At 39.1% G+C, this 21,682-nt stretch overlaps 1 protein-coding gene across 1 annotated transcript; it reads right to left on the bottom strand.

Annotated features, from left to right (window-relative positions):
* Positions 1-15,095: 15,095 nt before the first annotated feature.
* On the bottom strand, positions 15,096-19,043 carry LOC133319699 (uncharacterized). The gene has a single exon (XM_061524951.1). It carries the CDS (start codon positions 19,041-19,043, stop codon positions 15,096-15,098), a length of 3,948 nt encoding a protein of 1,315 aa, XP_061380935.1.
* Positions 19,044-21,682: the final 2,639 nt, after the last annotated feature.

The raw sequence follows: 21,682 nt of genomic DNA, 5'->3' as shown, positions 1-21,682 counted from the left end.
CCGCGCATATGGCGTGCCAGCATATGTCGCTGGTGAACCCATCCTGACCCGGCGCCTTTTTAGGGTTGAAGCTGCGCAGAGTCCGAACCAACTCTCCCCTGGTGATCTGGGGGTCGTCGGTGTCATCAGGTAGGCGCATGCCAACCAGGTCCGCTCGGCTTCGGATGACGGCGTGGACTTCAGAGTCTGTACCGTCATCGTCATCGGCGAAGAATGTCCTGGCTAGCAGCGCGGCCGACTGGTCCGGGCTCTGCACAACTCCGCCCTCCACGAGGAGCTGGTCCTCGCGGTGACCCGCCGCTCTTCTCAGCACCCGGTAGATCCCATCCCACATAGACTCCCGCTCTTGCATCGAGGTAAAAGCCTTCCATCCCTCCGTTTGGGCGCTGACAACCCTCCGTTCATACTCCGCCTTAGCGATCAGGTACTCGTCGACCACACATTCTCTGCGACGCGGTGCCGCACATCGATCCCGGCGGCGTTTCGTGTTTACTTCGCGCCGCATCCTTTCAAGCTCATCGTTCCACCAAGGAAAGCGTTTTTTCGTTTTAGGAGGTTTGTGGGGAGGGATGGTCTTATTACTCACCTCCTCCACGCATTCTATATACCTGGTTACCGCCTCTTCCAACTGGTTTCGGTCGGTAACCAGACTGATGCCCTCCGGGGTTAGTCCCCGCGCGGCCAACCCACTACGCATTTCCTCGGCGAAACGACCCCATTCAGCCTTCCGGGTGTTGAAACGTCGGGTAGTCCACCTAGCGTTGCCCCCCGGCGGAACCCTGAGACCCAGGACTACACGTATCGTCCTGTGATCCGAATTGGTCACGGAGTCGTCCACTTTCCACTCACGGACGCTTCTCAACAACCCTTCACAATAACTTTAGGAGTGGAAAGGACTGTGCTTATGCCTGTTTCGTCTAAGTTTATTATTCGATCGGGTGTAAAATTGTATTGTCTCATTATGCGTTCGTAATTATCATGAAATTGAGCTACATCAGCTTTATTGAAAGCAAAGCTTCTTGCTGCGCTTGTGTTTTCTGGTTTTCGTAGACTCAATTCTGGGTTTCTCTTCCTGAAGCCAGCTGCCCAATCTTTTCCAGCGCATTCGATTTCTTTCCAGGATTTTGGATAATTACACCCTGAGGATTCTGCGTACTCGTATGCCAAAGTCAAAAGCTGTTTCAATGTAAGGCCGTAGTGCATTTTACTGCAATTCAATAAATATTGAGTTAATGCCTTTTCTTGTTCGGTTGAAAAAACTTGTGCAACGGTATACTTGGAACCATAGATGTTTGATGAAGTAGCTGTAGCAGTGTGTGATGATAAAGCTGCAGTAGTAGTGTGTGCTGAAGATACTGCTATTTGTACCATCTCCATAGATGGTGCTATTTGTGGTGAAGATGGACCTGCTTGTGATAAAGAAGATTCTGCTTGTAATGAAGAGGATGCTTCATTTGTAGATAATGTTCTGGTAGCTTCAAATAATTTTCTGGCTTTTTCTATGCGATGTTGTAGGGTTGCAGATTTGATGCCATATTTGTCAGCTGCTTTGCGTATAGATAAAGTCTTTGACAATACTTCACGTATTGCATCTTCAATGTTTTCTTCATTGATATTGTTTCTATCAGTTTTGGGTTTGTACGTGCCAACCATTTTCTGAAAAAAAGAAAAAAACAATAAAATAAACTATTATTTTTGACGGGGCACTTTAATACAATAAAGGGGCAGATTGATACGTATCATTGTACCCCGCACATTACCGTATCAAAGTGCCCCAAAGGACTTTTTCCACAAACAACTAATTTTATCAAATATATAATAATCTGGCAATCAAAAACATTTTAAAATACAATAATAACTATATTTACTTACCTTTAGTAACAAATAATAACAAAAACAACAAAGAGTATCCTCCTGAGACACAATTACATTTCACGTATTTTTTTTTGTAGGCAGCGGCGCACGCCATTTCCAACACATTCGTGACCGTTGAGACCCAACGGCAAAACGGCGGCGAACGGTGTCACAAATGTCATTCTTGTGAATGTCCTTGAGCATTCTAGTGATGTGCCGGACTGTGTAGCTTGGCTCGATGGGGGAGATCCGATCGGAGTACGGGTCGCAGGAGAGCACGCGCAGCTCGCGATTTTTCAACGACTTCCTTCATGTGGTATTTCATTGACAGGCAGCGATCGATGGTCACGCCAAGGTACTTGACCGACCGTGCCCATTTAAGAGGTTGTCCCATCAAGGAAGGGGGCTACGGTAGGTGTCGTCGACCCATGGATATCGCTTTGGTCTTCGAGACGTTCACTTTGAGACGCCACTTATCCAGCCATTGAGGAAGCTGGTCCAGCTGGCGCTGCATTTTCATCGCCGCGGGGGCAGGAGTCAGAGATGTTGTAATGTAGGCAGCATCGTCGGCGTAGAGCGCTAAGGTCTCACCTTCCGCCACTGGGATGTCGTCCGTATACTTGGAGTAACATATCGGAGACAGGCAGCTCCTCTGCGGCACTCCGGCTCTAATGGGGCGTTGCGTGGAGAGGGTGCCTTCCACCGACACCTGGAAACGCCTGTCTTGCAGCAAGGTGGCCATAATCCTTACTATTCGGCGAGGAGTAGTGGATGTGGCCAGCTTGTACAATAGGCCGGGGTGCCATACGCGATCGAAAGCTTTCTCCATGTCGAGGCGACGGCTGACTCGTTCTTGTTGAGAGCCACCGAGAGGACGTGCAGGACCCTCGCGAGCTGAAGCGTGGTTGAGTGCTCCGCTCTGAAGCCAAACTGTTCGTCGCGTGGTTGGATGTGTGGTATCAGGTGCAGCAGTAGCAGTTTCTCGAAAACCTTCGAGACGGTTGACAGGAGCGTGATGGGGCGACAGCTCCCTGGCAGCAAGATGTTCTTTCCTGGCTTCGGTAGCATGATGACTCTTCCGAGCTTCCATTGGGTAGTTAAGTAGCCGGTCCTGAGGACTCCATTATACAAGCGCGTCACGGCTGCTATGCCACGCGCGGGAAGATGGCGGAGGGTTTCATTAGTGATTCCATCAGGACCGGGGGCCTTCTGAAGCTTTGTGCGGCGAATCGTATTCTGTACTTGGCCAGGGGTGAGGACGATGAGGTTTTCCTCTGGGGGCTATCGTCTGCTCAAGGTAGCTCTCCAGTAGCTACTGACCTTTTTCTGCGTGCTGCGTATTTCTAGAGGGATTCGGCTGAAATTGGGTCTCCAGGTGTTCGGCGAAGATCTCTGCTCGGTCCGCCGCGCGGTAGCGTGGAGTGCCATCTCGCGCGAGCAAGGGCCGGATCGGTTGTTCTTTGTGTAACATTTAGTGTTTTTTATGCAGTCTATACAATACTTGAAATGTACCTGGTTTGATGACTCGTAGTTCAAGTACTTTAAACGTTCTTTCTCCGATATAATAAAACCTTTTTCAAGGGTAAACATGTGTTCACCAAATGTTACTTAAAAAGGACAACTTTTACTTTAAAAACATTTAGAATTATAATAGGTTACAAAAGAATGAGTTTGTAGATCAACCTAATATTTCAACACGTCCCCTCAAAATTAATCGCTTTTATGATTTACAATATTAACCCATATTATCCCAAGGTGTGATTTTTTTTTAGTAAATGTGTTTTATCTATGTGTAGTTATTTAATAGCACCTAAATAACAGGAAAATAACCATTTTTCAAAAGTAATTGTTATACTTGCTGAAATTCAGGACCGCACCTTAAATGGGGCGCTGGGTACATATGCCCATGGGTTTTATATGCGAACATCATAAAGTCAGCTGCTTTTTTAAATTCGTTTTTAATACAAAAATAAGAATAAGTACACAAAAATTATTAAACATTACAAAATATGAGATCAATTATGGACGTCAGCTAAAAATCTTGGTTGAAATAGAGAAAAAACAATATTATTTTATGGTATGAAAAGCTTGAGAGCAATGTTGATGGACCCCAACTCCACATTTACTGCATTTGAATTTTGTATTCTTGTGACATTCGCGGCATCGAATTTGAGTTTCATTTCTAATAATATAATGGTCCTTCCCATCGAGTCTTACTGAATCCGGCAGTTTACTTTTAGTAGTTGCCGGTGTCTTGCCTCCAATTCGTTTTGGTATGGATGTAGAAGATTTGCCAAGTATCAAATAAGTCTGAACCATGTATCTTGTAAATGACAAGAAATCATGAGCATCTTTAGCTTGGCCTGCAGGTGAAAGTCGGTATAACTGGAAGGCATTATTAGCCCATACATTTATAGGGAACATCATCATTTGCCAGTACCATCTCTTCAGTCTTATTGCAATTCTATATTTTCCAACATTTTGGTCGAGTCGGTCGACCCCGCCCATATATTTATTATATAATAGATAACAATGCGGTTGATCTACGTCTACTCTTTTATTGCCGCACCACCTCTTTACCTTACCAACAGGATGAACACCGCTTTCCGTTGAGGCAATAGTTACGATGTAATAAAACACATGGATAGTAGTTGGAAACAGACTAAATATATTATTTTTATATTGTACAGAGTAACAATTATAATAAGCAGGTAGGTACACATACTTCTAACTAGATGGCGCCACTTCTGGCACGTATATCATTTAGTTATAATCTATGGTTACATTAAAACAATACCACCACTTAACTAAATAATTCAGACTCAAAACAGTGTTATATAAAGTAATTACTCTATTGTCTTATGTCTAATGCTACAACTCCCATCTTATTCATAAAATAACAATGTTTAATTTTAGACAGACTCTTGGTCAATAAGTCAGCTGGCATTTCAGAACTTCTTAAATATTCTAATTTAACAAATTTATTACACACTGCTTCCCGTATAAAATGAAATTTAACATCAATATGTTTACTACGTCTATGATATACAGAGTTTTCAGTAAGTTTTAAAGCACTTTGGCTGTCGCTATACATTAGAATAGGTATATTAATTTGTCTATTAGTTAATTCATACAATAGGTTTTTCAAGAAAATTGCCTCTTTGCTAGCTTCACATACAGCCATGTATTCTGCCTCAGTGCTTGACAAGGCTACTGTCTGTTGCTTCTTACTTTCATGAGATACTAAACAACCTGAGAATATAAAACAATATCCTGTATAGGATCTTCTATCTGTATTGTCAGACGCCCAATCAGCATCAGCAAAACCAATTAGATCAAAGTTATTTTTAACATATTTTAAACCAAATGACTTTGTACAACTTAAATATTTTAAAACTCTTTTAGCGTGTTTCCAATGTGTTTCTGTATTACAGTTATTAAACTGACTCAAATAACTTATGCAATAAGAGATGTCAGGTCTAGTCAAAACTGAGAGGTACATCAAGCTCCCTATCAGCTGTTGATAAGGGAATTTGGAATTTACATTTTCTCCCTTTTCCAATTTCAAATTAATTTCCATAGGAGTTTCTATATTTTTACAGTTTATCAGACCAAATTTATATAATAATTTATCAATAAACCTTTCTTGACTAATACAAATACAATCCTTTTGAATCTTAATATCCATACCTAGACACTGTCTTAACTGACCTAGGTCTTTTAATTTAAATCTTTTACTCAATTGACACTTTAAATTTTCTACTTCTTTATTACAGTTAGAAAATAAGAAAAAATCGTCTACAAATAAAGCTACAAATTTTTTAACATTTTCAGATGATTTTACAAACAAACAATGTTCATACAATGACTTTTTATAGCCCAACTGTTGTAAACAGTCATCAACCTGCTTGTACCAGGCTCTAGCAGACTGCTTTAGCCCGTATATGGCCCTTTTTAATTTTAAAACTCTATTCTGCTTCATGTCACACTTGAAATTTTGAGGAAACATCATATAGACAGTTTCATCTGAGTGGCCATTTAAGAAAGCTGTAATTACATCTAAGTGACTTATTTTAAGATCTAATTTAACACTCAATGCAAATAACAATTTTAGAGTGGAATACTTAAGCACTGGTGAAAATGTTTCTTTATAATCTAAACCTTCTCTTTGTGTAAAACCTTTTGCAACTAATCTTGCCCTATATCGCACAGTGTGATCAACATTATATTTCTTTTTATACACCCACTTGCACTGCACTACTTTAGCATCAATTGGTTTAGTCACTATCTCCCAAGCTTCATTTTCTTCAAAGGATTTTAGCTCTTCCTCCATGGCCTTGCACCACTGTTCTCGCTCGGGTCCACTCATTACCTCTTCATATGTTAAATTGTTCTCATCCAAGCCTTCATCAGTTTTACATATATTACTAACTCCATACCTGTCTGGTTTTCTTCTGTTTCTCTTCTCAATGTTAGCAAAACTCTGGTTCTAGATTTGCAGCTTCATCACGGTGTGACTTGCTATCACAGAATTCTTCTGAACTAGAAGAACTAGTGGTGACATCCGGTATATATGTATCATCATCCTGTTCAGAGGTTGAGTTACCTCCTTCTAAACTCATAATGGAATCTAGTTTTTGTTCTTCATCATTAATGATTGGTTCAGTATCTTCCACCACTGGGCCCATAACCTAATAAAACACATGGATAGTAGTTGGAAACAGACTAAATATATTATTTTTATATTGTACAGAGTAACAATTATAATAAGCAGGTAGGTACACATACTTCTAACTAGATGGCGCCACTTCTGGCACATATATCATTTAGTTATAATCTATGGTTACATTAAAACAATACCACCACTGCTTGTATTATGTCCGAGTTCTTTTTCTCCATAATAGAAACATCTCTGCTGTTGGTAATATAGGGTTTTCCAATAGGGACGCTTGAACTTTGACAGCTGATTGCGGCCATGTTGTTTGAGTGACAGCTGTCAAATGCAGTGTGTTATACTCATTCCGTCCTCCCAAACCACCATGGCAGGTTACAGTGTCGAGCAGCACGTGCAAATCATAAAATTGTTTTATGAAAATGGGTCTTCAGTTCGAGCAACGTTCCGCGCACTTCGCCCGTTTTACGGTCGCGATGATCGTCCTGCCGAGTCGACTATCCGTCGATTGGTGGACAAATTCGAGTCAACCGGGTCAGTTAACAATCAGCCGGTTCCCGTGCGTCAACGTACCGCGAGATCTGCCGAGAATATCGCCGCTGTGCGCGACAGTGTCCTCGAAAACCCGCGGCAGTCAATTCCGCGTCGCGCACAGGAACTCGGCCTTTCGCAGACGACAACTTGGCGAATTTTGCGTTGTGACTTGAGCCTGCACCCGTACAAGATCCAGCTGACCCAAGAACTCAAGGTTAATGACCATAGACAGCGCCGTGTGTTCGCTGACTGGGCATTAGAGCAGTTGGAAGTTGACGCCGATTTTGGCAAAAAAATCATCTTCAGCGACGAGGCGCATTTTTGGATGAATGGCTATGTCAACAAGCAAAATTGCCGTATTTGGGACGAGACCAATCCACACGAGGTTCACCAAGTGGCAATGCACCCGCAGAAAGTGACTGTTTGGTGCGGATTTTGGGCCGGAGGCGTGATTGGTCCGTATTTTTTCGAAAACGATAATGGTGTGGCCGTCACCGTCAATGGTGAGCGATACCGGTCGATGATAACCAACTTCTTTTGGCCTGAAATCGAGAATATGGATCTGGACAACATGTGGTTTCAACAGGACGGCGCTACGTGCCACACAGCACACGCTACGATGGAAGTTCTGCACGAGCAATTTCTGGACATGGTCATCTCGCGCGGAGGCGACGTGAACTGGCCACCGAGATCGTGCGATTTGACCCCGCTGGACTTTTTCTTGTGGGGTTTTCTTAAGTCGCAGGTCTATGCCAACAAGCCGCAAACCACCGATGCCCTCAAAGTCAACATACGCCACGCCATCGATCAAATACAGCCCGATTTGTGCGCCAGAGTCATCGAAAATTGGACCTTTCGTGTGCGCGCCACCAACCGAAGCCGTGGCGGTCATTTGAATGATGTCATATTCCATACATAATGGGGTCAATAGACCTTCCAAATAAAAAAAAAATTCGCAAATATCTTTCCTACATGTATTTTTTTTTGCATTTCAAAGATCAAGCGCCCTTAATGGAAAACCCTATACTACCCGTTTTTGGGTTATACAGCCTATAGCCCTTTGTATTCTCTGCATATCCAATCAAGATATATTCTTCGGACTTTTTATCCCATTTAGCCCTCTTCTCTTAAGGAACATGGACCATTGCACGACTTTCAAATATCCGAACGTGGCTGAGGTCTGGTTTTTTATTATTCCACAGCTCATAAAGTGTTTTTTGTAGAACTGAAGCTAGCGTTCTATTTCTCAAATAGACAGCAGTATTGACTGCTTCTGCCCAAAATCTTTTATTAAGATTTGCTTCAAACAAAAGACATCGAGCCCTCTCCACAACTGTTCTATTTAGTCGTTCGCAAAGACCATTTTGCTGTGGTGTATACGGATTTGTTGTTTGGTGCACTATTCCATTTTGCTTTAAATAGTCATCAAATTCCACAGAACAAAACTCCCCACCATTATCTGTTCTTAGAGCTTTCAGTTTCTTTCCTGTTTGTGTTTCAACAAGGACTTTATACTCCTTGAAATACCTAAAAGTCTGATTTTTGTTTTTAAGGAAGTATACAAAAGCTAATCTACTGAAGTCGTCAACAAAAAGCAAAAAATATCTTGCCTGACCCAGAGAGACCTGTTCCATTGGCCCACAAAGGTCTGCATGAACAATTTCAAGAACATTTTCACATCTCTTGCATTTGTGTGAAAAAGGTAATCTTGCCTGCTTACCTTCACAACATGTGATGCAGTTAGATCTGTCGATTTCCGCTTTAACAATGTATGATATTCCATCTACAGCGCCATTCCTCATAGCATTCAGGTCCCTGCTATTAATGTGTCCTAGTCTACGGTGCCAAATCTCACTTGTTATTGTTGTAGCTGAGCACGCCACCAAACTTTACATTTAGTTTGTACACTCCATTCACCAAATTTGCTTTTCCAATCAGTATATTCTGTCTATTGCGTATATAGCAAACTTCTTCCTCAAAACTGACTTTGTTTCCATTTTGAATAAGCTGACTCACTGATAACAAATTTGCTGATAGGTTAGGAACACATAATACGTCCTTGACTGTAATGTCGAACTCTGAATTATCAACTATGGTTCTAATCATTGTATTTCCTGAGCATATAACTGGTACTGTTTCCATGTTTGCAACTACTATGTCCTTTACTTTGTGTCCGAGTGTGACATTTTGTAAACAACTTTTATCTGTTATCATATGCGAGCTTGCCCCTGAATCTATGTACAAATCAGATTTTTTAAAAGTACTGTTCATAAATATCGCACTAAAAGCATTGGTTTCACTTTTATTTTGATTATTATTAGGGCATTTATTCATATAATGACCAAGCTGCTTACATTTGTAACAGCGTATCGTTTTGTTGACAGATTTTGAAGCCGATTCTTTTGTTTTTTGTGTATTCGCAATGTTGGTCTTCTCGCTACGGTATTGCCAACCTTTCGACAAGAAAGCATTGTCCGTTCTACTGCTGTCAACATCCGAACTCATGTCTAATAATTTCGACTTGATAATGTCCGTACTGATGACCATGCCAGAGTGTTCTATGGCCATTATCATAGGAGCGAATTTTTCTGTTAGCCCCGCCAATAGCAGTGAACCAATCCACTCTTCAGTGATCTGGAAACCAGTACCTTTTAGTTTTTGTGCTGTATCCACCATTTGTGTAACGTATGTCCCCATCGATTCGCAATCTTCCAATCGAATAGAAATTAGCTGACGAAGTAGGCTGATGCGACGTGTAAATCCAGAGTCGTCATAAAGAGACTTCAAGCGTTTCCACACACCTTGTACTGTTTGCTCATTTTTAATGTGAACATAAATAGTTGAATCGATTGTCATCACGAGTCTCGCCTTAGCCTTTTTTGCATCAATGGAAATTTTATCAATCGATTCTTCTTGATGAATATTATGAATATCCACACCTTCTAACATTAAAAAATTTTCTGCTGCAAACGCCCATTCGTCGTAGTTTTCGCGTCCTTTTAGCTTAGGCACATTCACTATGTAACTGCCCGCCATTTTTCATACGCTACACACACGATAGTCAACAGTTAATCAGAATATAAGTTCACAAAAAGGCGATTTCCACCGTGATTTTATATTATAATATCAAACGGCACACTGATAGATAGTCCACGAAAAGTAAATAATCCAATCTAAAACTTTAATTTATCGCGAGTTTAAGCTCTGGGCCCGTAACCTAATAAAACACATGGATAGTAGTTGGAAACAGACTAAATATATTATTTTTATATTGTACAGAGTAACAATTATAATAAGCAGGTAGGTACACATACTTCTAACACGATGTTGTTATCGTTGTAGCGGACTAATGTCGTGTTGGACGATAAATCAGTAATTTGGTGGTGGGATCCCCTTGTTGTCTTTTTCATCTCCTTTATGTCTTTTAGCGGGGCGCCTTCCGTTCTATTAGCCCGCAATGTTCCAGTGATATCGTGACCCATCTGGCTTACCTCGTCTAATAAACGTAAGGAAGTGAAAAAATTATCAACATAGAAACTGTAGTGATTATCACTTGGTAGTTTTGCAATCAAATTCGTTACCACAGAACCTCCAACGCCTAGATTTGGATTAGTATTTCCAGTTTTTGCTCCTTGGTAGGGTTCTCCATAAATTAGATACCCCAATCGAGTACATAATGACCAAATCTTGTATCCAAAACGTATGGGCTTCCCGTGAATGTGTTGCTTTGCGCCATGTTTCCCAAAGTAAGGTACCATAGACTCGTCAATAGATAAGTGTTTGTCTCCGGGATAAAACTTTAGCCATCTCTCATTCATCATATTCCAAAGTGGTCTCACTTTTGCAAATTTATCATCAGTGGGAAGGCGATTGTTATCGCATGCATGAAAAAAACGTAAAAGCTCTTCAAAACGATTACGAGTCATGCATGATGCAACTCCTGGATGATGAGTATCGATGCTCTGATCCCAGTATAGTCTATAGCGTGAAGCACTATTGTAGCCTGACAAGAGTAGAATACCTATAAAGTTTTTTACTTCTTCAATAGTTAGTCAAAAATTGACTTGACCTTTTGCAATTGCATTTTGTTCAGTGCTAGACCGGAGAAGCTCGTAAACTTCTTCGTCAAAAAACATTTCGAAAAAATCTAATGGGTTATCTTTATCTAAAATAAAATCAGGTTGCATCGACTCCTTTTCAGGTTTAGCAGTTATATCTTTTTGTCTCCACTTCCTCTTGACAATAGTTTTAGATTTTTTTACTGGTGGTTCAATTGACTGAGATTTGGACGGCTGTTCTTCCTGATGCATACATGGAATTCCATCAACGGTTTCCAGGATTCCATCTGCTGATGGTAGTTGGCATCGCACCTCAGCTTCAGCTAGTAGTTGTCGACGTGTAAGATTACTAATTTCTCCCATTTCTTCGCTTCCGCTGTCTTCGTCACTCAAGTCATCGTTATCAGGTGGTGTAATAAATATATCTGCAGAAATTATAATGAGATCATCCCCTAATGCCGATATAATTTCGTGAACGTTCAACCTGTAAACAAAAAAACATATAAAAATACGATAAAACAGTCCTAACTATAATTTGCTAGCGCTGGGAATACAAGGTTCCGTAACAAAAACAACGGTGCCTCTTATTCCCAGCGCACCTCAAATGGGGCGCTGCACAAAACTGAGTAAAAAGTACCTATGAAAACAAATTATTGGCAAATTTATGATGTTGACTAATATATAAGCTAATACTGTCTAAAAAAAAGTAATAACGCTAAAAATAATCATAAGTACTAAAACAATATTACTCACCCTTTTCTGGAGCTCATGATAGCTAAAATTCACAGATTTTAACGAATTATTGAGAGATAACCAAAAACAATAATGACTTTCAATAAGTATTAGGTTATAATTATATATGTCAACAATACAAATAAATTATAACCTCTACCCGCATTAATTAAATAACCTCTAATCTGAAACAAAAAACAAGTGCACCTTAAGTGGAGCGCTGGGATAATATGGGTTAATAGCAACGCTGTATTATCTATAACAATATATTATCTTAATACAATAGTTAAATACAATACATATGATATTAATTGACACATCTTCCATTAACTCTTTGTCGGGGGTAGTTATTGCTGACCGTTTACATAGTGATCCGACATTTGTCTTTACGATAAGGGAAACCCAGAAAAACCTTATCAGATCATAAACCAAGAACATAATTACTTTTATAATATAATATTTAGATATTATTTATTATTAACAATCAATTTTCCAATCCCATTTTCGTTCTTAACTCCAGGAACTTGACCTTTAGTAGTGGTTTGGTCAGCATGTCTGCAATTTGCTCGCCTGCCTGTAAACATTTCAACCATATTGCATTCTTGACAGCTTCATACAGAGCCATATATTCAGCCTCTGAACCATTAAATACATTAGACATCCAATAAGGCTTCGTCACGGAACATCGTATTTCTCATCGGATTCCAATGCTTTATAATCTAAATTAGGCACTAGCGGTGTACTTACAGGCTTGCAATCTGCCATATTAAATTTATTTAATACCGCTTTGATCTTGTGTTATGACATTATTTTGTCTTATAATTGTAATACCTAAATAGTTTGACCTCTTTTAAATCAATCATTGAAAATTTCGTCATTAAATAATTTTTAAAATTCTTCATTATATCTTCATCAGTGGGGGAATATTTAGTTTCTTGTATTCTGAAGTTGATCAATCTCTAACATTAAGTTTTTGCAGTGTTTTACTCCGTCGTTACTGTTTTTGTCTTCTTTAAACCAGCATGAGTCTTTAGGATGAAATCTGTTTTTCTTTCCAATCTTGTAACATATTTGGCGTGGTGACTTTTCCTTCCATTCTACGTCTGGTTTAATAGTGCTTCTTTTCTCAGTCAAATGTTTTTGTACATTTTTATTCTGATTTTCAAGCATTCGTATGGCACTAAACAATAGAGTTTGGTTTGTTATTTCTTGCCTATCTAGTTTATTTCTAATATAAGATGACAGTCCTGCAACAATTAAGTCAGTGAGAGTTCTATAATCAATATCACTATTATACTCTAGTTAATAGAGTCTAATAAGAATCTTTCCTTTTTTAAGGCATATTCCAGCAAAGAGCCACTTAAATGTTTGTAACTTACAAACATTTAAGTTGTACACAAATTGTAACTTAGTGCAACTTACAAATTGTAAGTTAGTGCATATATAACAGAGGACCAATTTTAATATTTCTTTTCTGTTTAATATTGTTGTATAATTGGGTATAGTTGGCGTCTGTTTCTTTAAAATTGTGTATCATTATATTATAATTTTTTTATTCAGATCTTCTAAAGTATTTATTTTATTATTAAGACCTTCGATTTCCATTATGACATTTTTGTTTTCCTCTATTAGTGGTTTTATTTTTTCATCTATCGATAGCATAAGCTTTTCAGCGTTAGTAGTAGCAAGATTTGCCTGTTTTTCCATTTCTTACTTCATCATACTGTATAATGTTGAAATGGACGTTTCTTCCGACACGTTTTGTGTTTATTAATTATTGCGGTAACAAAACGTTAATAAGTTGCGTGAAATGAAACTTATTTATTTTCTAAAGTTTGCAACAATATCGAGCTGTCAAACTAGTATGTTTTTACGGATGACAACACTAAGATATTTTTATTTTGTTTTTAAGGTTGGTAGCATTGAGAATGGCCACTCTTAACCCTTAGTAGCCTGATTTACGAAAGTGATTTTATTTTAATATTACTGTGTGTGCTTGAGGGTCTAGATGAAGGGAAAAATAGCTAAAAAAAATCACAATATTAATTTTACATATTTATTTAGAAAAAAAAAACAGGTATCAATTTTGATACTTCAGGCATTAAGGCCATAAAGAAATCAGATATACCTATGCATGAAATAATGCGAAACATTGATTGTTTTTAGTATCGCATAACGACACTTTACACTTTTTACAGAACCAGGAGGTAAGTTTCCTACAATTATTAAATTTACACTTATTTCTAGAAACCATAAATATTTTTTCATGACCAATACAATCGCAACGCACATCAGTAGAGGGTAGTACTTGTACACCTGTGCGGAGTCTTTTAGAAGGTACTGTGGTGTCTTGTCCACTATTGGTGCTGGGTCTTCCCCTTTTATTTTTCGAGTGACTTTGATATCAAAGTAAAGACTTTGAATACTCAGTGTTTCCAGCAAACTGACATTTTTATTTAAACAATTTTTCTGTGCTATTGATAAGTTATATTGTTGTTTAATACGAATAAATACTCATAAATATATGTATGAAATAACCTGATATTTTCAATCAATAATATTAATTTTTTATACCTTAAAAAAAATTTTAAAAAGCAGCATGAAAACGGCCTTCTACTTAAACTTATAGTTTATGTATTTCATTTTTAAAAATTAAAATAACTAATTTATTGCAGAAACTTTTTTATATTATACTAGCTTTTGCCCGCGACTTCGTTCGCGTGGACTTCAGGTTCGTCCCGTCTAGTCTAGTAATAAGTAAGAAATACGGTAACTAAGCACTGCAGAGCCCTAATCATAGGCCTATAGGTAGCTACTGCAGTATGCTCCTATAAACCACATTTAACGATCTTTTTCCTTCAGCATAAACATGCAGATTCTTCGCTTTGGAAACACGTGAGCAAGCCACATAGAGCTGACCGTGAGAAAAACATGGCGTGCCCAAATGTAGGCCTGCTACCTTCAAGGTTTGACCCTGCGATTTGTTGATCGTCATTGAAAATGCATCAATGGAATTATACACTGATGTTTCGCTGTTTATTTCGGCCAAGATTTTTTTATTTATTTTCGCAACAATATCATTTTTTGGTGCCAATATGGTTCTTTCACACAACCAATTTTCGTCAAGAATATTTTGTTGCAGATTCGGAAAAACTTGTTCAATAAGTTCGTTTTCTGTCTCCACAGCATGTCAAAATTGCTGTGTGAAAAGAACCATACCTTCTTGGTCGGTGTTTAGGTGGCCTTCACCAATTTCTAGCAGTTTTTGAGCAATATGCTCCTGATTCGACATCGCTGAATAACTGGACTCGCATGTTAGTGGTAAGATAAAGCTTTTCAACTTTAGACCACAGATATGAGGCTTTTAGACATGCGTTAATTTCATCTGCTGCAGTGCCTCTCTCGATAACAGGTAAAGTCTGTCTTAAATCCCCTGCCAATAACACTACCACACCACCCATCAACTTTCGATTGCTGTGAATATCTTGTAGACAGCGATCAAGCGCCTCAATGGCGCGTTTGTGTGACATAGTGCACTCGTCCCACACGATCAGCATACATTGTTGCAAGAGGGCGCCACGGGCACTGCTCTTACTGATGTTGCACGTTGGGGTTTCTTCGCTCGCCAGATTAAGAGGTAATTTAAAAACCGAATGTGCCGTTCGTCCACCGCTCAGCAATGTTGCAGCGATCCCAGAGGAAGCCACCGCTAATGCAACTTTACGGTCCTTACGAATTTTTGCTAGAAGCAAATTAAGCAAAAATGTTTTACCTGTACCGCCCGGGGCGTCAAGAAAGAAAAGGCCGCCTTTGTCAAGCTCAACTCGTTGTAATATTTTGTTATAAATGTTTTTTTGTTCGGGTAGCAGGCGTGGTTCAGTTTCGCTGACCTGAGCGTCTAATAAAGCAATATCGTAGCTTAGCTCTTTGATCAAATCGGTCGACAACTCTCCTCGACGCTCTGGTGTAGGCATACCGAAGTCAGACAATTTCTTACCGGAAATCGTTATTATTTTGTCCTCTATATGTCTCAGTGCTTCATTGAAACATAGATCATTGTTGACTTGATCCATCCTTTCAAATCTATGCAAGATATCCTCCGATAATGCAGATTTATACTTATCCCATAGTTGAAGAGGATTGGATAAACCGCAAGTGCATATCAATATTGCAAATAGTTCTCTTATTTGCGAAGGAGAGCGATACAGCACTGCCTCTTCCATTGTGGCATCCCAGTGGTTGTCATCTTCCAACAACCCCAACTTCTCACACGCTTGTCGAAAAGTTTCAAGTTCTTGGCCGTCAACTGTTTTTAGATCCAAAAAGCTAGTGGGGCCCTGTACTACATTCAGCAGCATTCGCAAACAGTAACATTCGAAGTTACTAACATGCACTGTGTAAATGCGCCCAAGAGCATCTCCTGCCTTCACACCTGGCCAGCCGTCGACAGGTGTGCCTTGTAAACGACGTTTCCATTCTTTCGACGACACGTTCCATGTATAGTAGCGGGGTACGTCAACATAAAGTAATGTTTTTGCAAATGCGTCATTTTGGCAAAGCAGGAAAAATGCAGTTAGTGTCGTCTTAGGTGGTGCGGCCATTCTCTCTCTAAAATTGTTTTCAGTGAAGTAAATCCGCTGACCATTAGGCAGATGAACCGCAAGGTGAGTGACTGTTGGGTGTCTTTCATGCAGAGGCAGACCCAAGATCCGCCACGCTGCTTCGTTACTACTAACATATCTACCGGCTCGATACGTTTGCACCTCATCTCTCGGGTCAATATTAACATTCCCTTGCTGTCGAATGTTAAAAATAGCCTGGTCGCTGCCTTTGTTTATATATTTACAAATATATTTTATCGCCTGTACCGTATTGCAGAACTCTACATTTATGTGACAGTTATAAATTTTAGACAGAAGAGGAGAATATGGGACAATCCAGCTATTGTCAACCAATACTTCCTGTGTTCCACCTCGGGTTTTTAGAGTTATCGTACGGCCGCCATTTCCTGGTGTTCTACGCCTGTACAAAGGATAGCCTTTGTCGTTAGTTTGAGTATCTTTCAAAAGCGCCCTTGGATACTTTTTGGTGCATTTTCCTTCTTTCATGCATGGTGATGACGGATTTAGTGCACCACAGGGACCGTGAATCATATTTTTGGTTACAGTATCGTAGAGTTTTCGATCACTTTCTGGATTTGGTATCTCCGCACTTATGACTTCATCAATTTGGTTGGGGCGTAATTTTTCCGTCAACCACAGCAGTAAGTGCACGTGAGGCAGACCTCTTTTTTGCCACTCGATCGAGTACATGAAACACTTCATATCTCCAAATATTTTACCTTTTGTAAGTAGAGCAACCAATTTTTGTACTTTTATTTTAAATAACCTGGCTGTTAAGTCATGTCTGTCTGTTGCATTTTGACCTGGAATGAGCTCTTTAGTAATTTCTGGCCAAGCGGGATTACATGTCATTGTAATAAACAGATCAGGCCTCCTGTAGTTACGCACGTATGTGAACGCATCCTGCGTGTACTCATGAAGATATCTCGGGCTATTTACAAATGACGATGGGAGTATTACCAATTGACCCAAATTGTTTGGATCTAAATCCGCATCATTCCTGACCGCGTCTTGTAAATGTATATAGTTTTCTGCTCGCAGTTTTGTTTGGTTTAAAGCAATAAACCTTAAGCGCTCACTCTCCACTTTGACATACATGTCCACCAAAAACTGAAGAAAGAGAAACCTACATCGAAGCAATAAATTAAAATTGTTGCGACGTACCATCATATGATATGCATAAAAGTCTTTGCACGACACTTTTTTGTTCGGTATAGGCTGTTTTGTAACTGGGTTTGTCTGAGGAATATCAAAACTGTACCCCTCTTGTCCTTTCCAAAAAATTATCGGGTACTCGAGAGCATCATAAAATCTATGAGTGTCCGGAACTCTAGTAAGCCGGCCATCGTGCGCCTGAATAACAATGTCCCGAGACGCAGTTTGTTCAGTACTAACTACTACGGCAGCTATTTCGTTTGTGGTCGGGGCATTGAATCGTCTTTCGTGTTCACCACGTGGTACACGATCTGGGTGTATCACGACCTTGTAATTATCGCTAGTCACTCTATCATTAGCCATTTTAAATTCATGCACTAAAACGTTGTGATCATGTAGAACTTTTTGTATTTTTTGAACTGCGTTTCTTTCCACACCTGGTACGTACTCAGAACGCCTATCAACTTGTGCTTCCTCATCACCCATGAAATAAACTTGCAAAAATTTTGGTTGCGTATTAGCAGCAGGAAGCAAAGAGCCAATTGTGTGGTATATTTGCCCTTGGATTGTAAAAGTCGGGCAAAATCCTGGCATCGACACAATGTTATCAGCTCCAAAAGATGTCATATGGAAGCATGTATTGTATTTTCTTATGTTTTTTAAAAAACGGCGAGATTCATCTGTTTCATTTGAAAAAAGTTCTTTAAGAGGTTCAACAGGCTCGTCTATTGAAGGAAGAACTACTTTTCCTCCCGAACAACACATGCCTGCAGCTTCCTCTTTCCATTTAAGAGCACCGCAAAATCTGCATTCTTTATTCATCGCTTCTATTTTTATAAGCTTGTGGCTTTCGTAATCAAGAGTTTCATCGTACTCAAATGCAGCTTTATCGAATACTCCCCACGCGTTTCTTGTAAATATTAATCGTCGCTGTTGTGCCCTTTCAGCAACAGCGCGTCTGCGAGCTTCAGCAGCTTCAACAGTTTCAGTAGCTCTTTGGGACCCTATGTAAGTCGCTTGCTGAAGACGCCGAGCTTGAGACTGTTCGGGTGTCTCAGAAGCCCGTTGAGATGCCAGATATTCAGCGTTCTGTTGACGTCGAGCTTGAGACTGTTCGGGTGTCTCCGCAGCCCGTTGAGATGCTAGATATTCAGCATGCTGTCGACATCGATCCTGGGACTGTTCGGGTGTCTCAGAAGCCCGTTGAGATGCCAGATATTCAGCGTTCTGTTGACGTCGAGCTTGAGACTGTTCGGGTGTCTCTGCAGCCCGTTGAGATACTAGATACTCAGCATGCTGTCGACGTCTATCTTGGGACTGCTCTGGTGTCTCAGCAGCTCTTTGAGCTGCCTCTGCTTGTTTAAGCCTTCGCAGTTCGGCCTGTGGAAACGTCTCGTTAAGTCTAGCTACTTTCATAGTTCGAGCTTTATTAGAGCTTTGGGAAAGATTAGACTTACGCTTTCGCGGCATAATTCTTAAGTACGTGTTGTTTCTATACTTCCAAAAAATACAGTACGGTAGTTATTGTTATGATTGTACTTTAATGCAATCCTTGCCTATTTAATTAACCTATCTATATAGTAATTCAATTATCAATGAAGTAATTCGTTATAATTAACCTATTTATATAATTTGTTATAATTAACGGTAAATAACCTATCTATATAATAATTGAATTATCAATGAAGTAATTCGTTATATAATTAACCTATTTATATAATTTGTTATAATTAACTGTAAGTAACCTATCTATATAGTAATTGAATTATCAATGAAGTAATTCGTAAAAATGAAGTATCTTTTTGTACGTGTAACTCCTAACCAAAAAGAAACCTGGCAATAACTAACCTTAGGCCTATATTACTTAAAGTAGGCGACCATACGGTTTTATCAAATCGCTAGTGCCTTGAAAATTCGCAAAACGGACACAACCGTCAACGACGTCTGCCCGCGTTCGGGTCGCACACTCAGCGATGAGCCACTTCTTCCCCACCGCACCTACCCCGCTCCCCCCACGCCCCGTTCGCCTGGCGCCGCTGCCGGTATTTATCACCGAAACGGTATTTATCGCCGAAATTGCTATGACTCTGCATTTTAAATCTGTGATATCTTCGAAAATATTTATTTAATTTACATGCTGTAAAAAGCCATATTGATCTTTATTAAATGCACAATGTATTTAAGATACTTAATTGGATAAGGATTAATACTGTATTGCTTAAAATCGCTTCGTAAATAAGCCATTATTTCTCGTACAAAGTAAAGGATAAAAAATGGTTATTATGGGTTATTCCTAAGAGATAAACATATACCATCACGGACTTTTTTGTAGACCTTTTTAAGTTGTACAATACTGTAGTAAATTGTTTTGATCTATCTTGTAGGATTCAGTCAGCGTTTGCAATGTAAGCGCAAAAAATGTGTTTTTTTTTACGACCTCACATTAAAAACCTCAAAAATTGTAGCCTATGTGTTATTCTGATGTATAAACTATATTGTGGTAAAGTTTCATTCAAATCCATTCAGTAGTTTTTACGTGAAAGAGTAACAAACATCCATACATCCATACTTACAAACTTTCGCCTTTATAATAGTAGTAGGATATTCTAAAAACATAAATAAATATTTGTTTTTTTCTAATTATTATAAATTTGGCACTAAGGCTGACTCATAATTATAATATATCAATTTTTTCACAGGCAAACACGTCTGACTTTTTGAATTGCGAATTGGTCGATTAAATCTTCGCAATCTAAACGTTGAGGTACGTAGGATTCGATGCATAGAATAGCTAAGCTATTGAGTCTATTTGCAGTCATTGTAGAACGTAAGAAGTTTTTAACTCTCTTCAAACATGAAAACGATCGTTCTGCGCTACAGTTTGTTACAGCTAATGTCATAAATATTCGATAGGCGATTTCCACGTTTGGAAACTCAGTGTACAGGTCGTTTGCATGCAACAATTTCAAAAGATCGGAAGGTGAATTCTGTTCTATCATTTTTTCAGTACAATAAGCATGGAAGTGCACAAATTCGTCATCTAATGAGGGCTCGAGATCTGAAGAATATACATTTCTTAAACGTTCAGCTCGTTTACTAATTTCTCTATTATCCAAGTTGCCAAATTCAGTGATAACTGAGAACTTTTCCTGAATTTTTTCATATGCTGCACATCTTTTGCGCAATTCAGAATCCAGATTGTCAAGAATGACATTAAAAGTATTAACTCTAAAATGGTCCCATCCTGACAGTTGTACATCTCCATCCCGTGATTCATCAGCATGTAATTTTCTTTTTCTTTTTCTAGAAACCGTTGTTTTATATTCTTGAATTTCCGAAATTTTTAAAGCCTTTTTTTCATAACTTTCAAATTCATTTCGCGTATCAGCAACAACTTTGATCAAACCATGATGATCATCGATCACTTCAGCAATGTTACAATCAACTTTTTGCAATCTTTGGCTAACAGCATTAAATCTTGAGAGTAAAAAATACTAAAGTATCTGCATAAATGCTGTCTCAAGTTGTTCTAATTGAATTCGAATCCCTTTAGCTTCTTGTCTTGTAATCGCATTTTGTTCGGTATCTTCTTCAAGAATAATCAAAGTCTCAATTATTTCGTTGAAACATTGATTGAGTACTTGAACTGCTTCATATCGAGCTGGCCATCTAGTTGCAGATAACGATTTTAACGTAATCTCTTTTTCAGTATGTGATTGCAAAACTTCCCAACGGTGCGTCGATGCAGTAAAGAAGTTGTATAAAGCTTGTACTGTATGAAAAAACGAAGCAGCTTCTGACGTACATTCTACTGCGTGAACTCCAACTAAATTCATAGAATGAGCAGCACAAGGAGCGTGTTCTGCAAGATCATTCATTTCATGAATTCTCGCCTGTAAACCTGAATAAATTCCTGATACATTGTTCGCGTTGTCATATGACTGACTTCGACAGTCTGCAAGATTAAGATCAAAAAAAAAAAAACTCAAGAAAAGATAATACAGCAACTAGTAAATCTTCAGCTTTATGTCCGGAGTTTTCAATAAACATCAAAA

Source organism: Danaus plexippus, chromosome 26 (assembly GCF_018135715.1).
Source record: "Danaus plexippus chromosome 26, MEX_DaPlex, whole genome shotgun sequence".
Lineage (NCBI taxonomy): Eukaryota > Metazoa > Arthropoda > Insecta > Lepidoptera > Nymphalidae > Danaus > Danaus plexippus.
The sequence above is the reverse complement of the archived record's forward strand: the minus strand, read 5'-3'. Positions and strand labels throughout refer to the sequence as shown.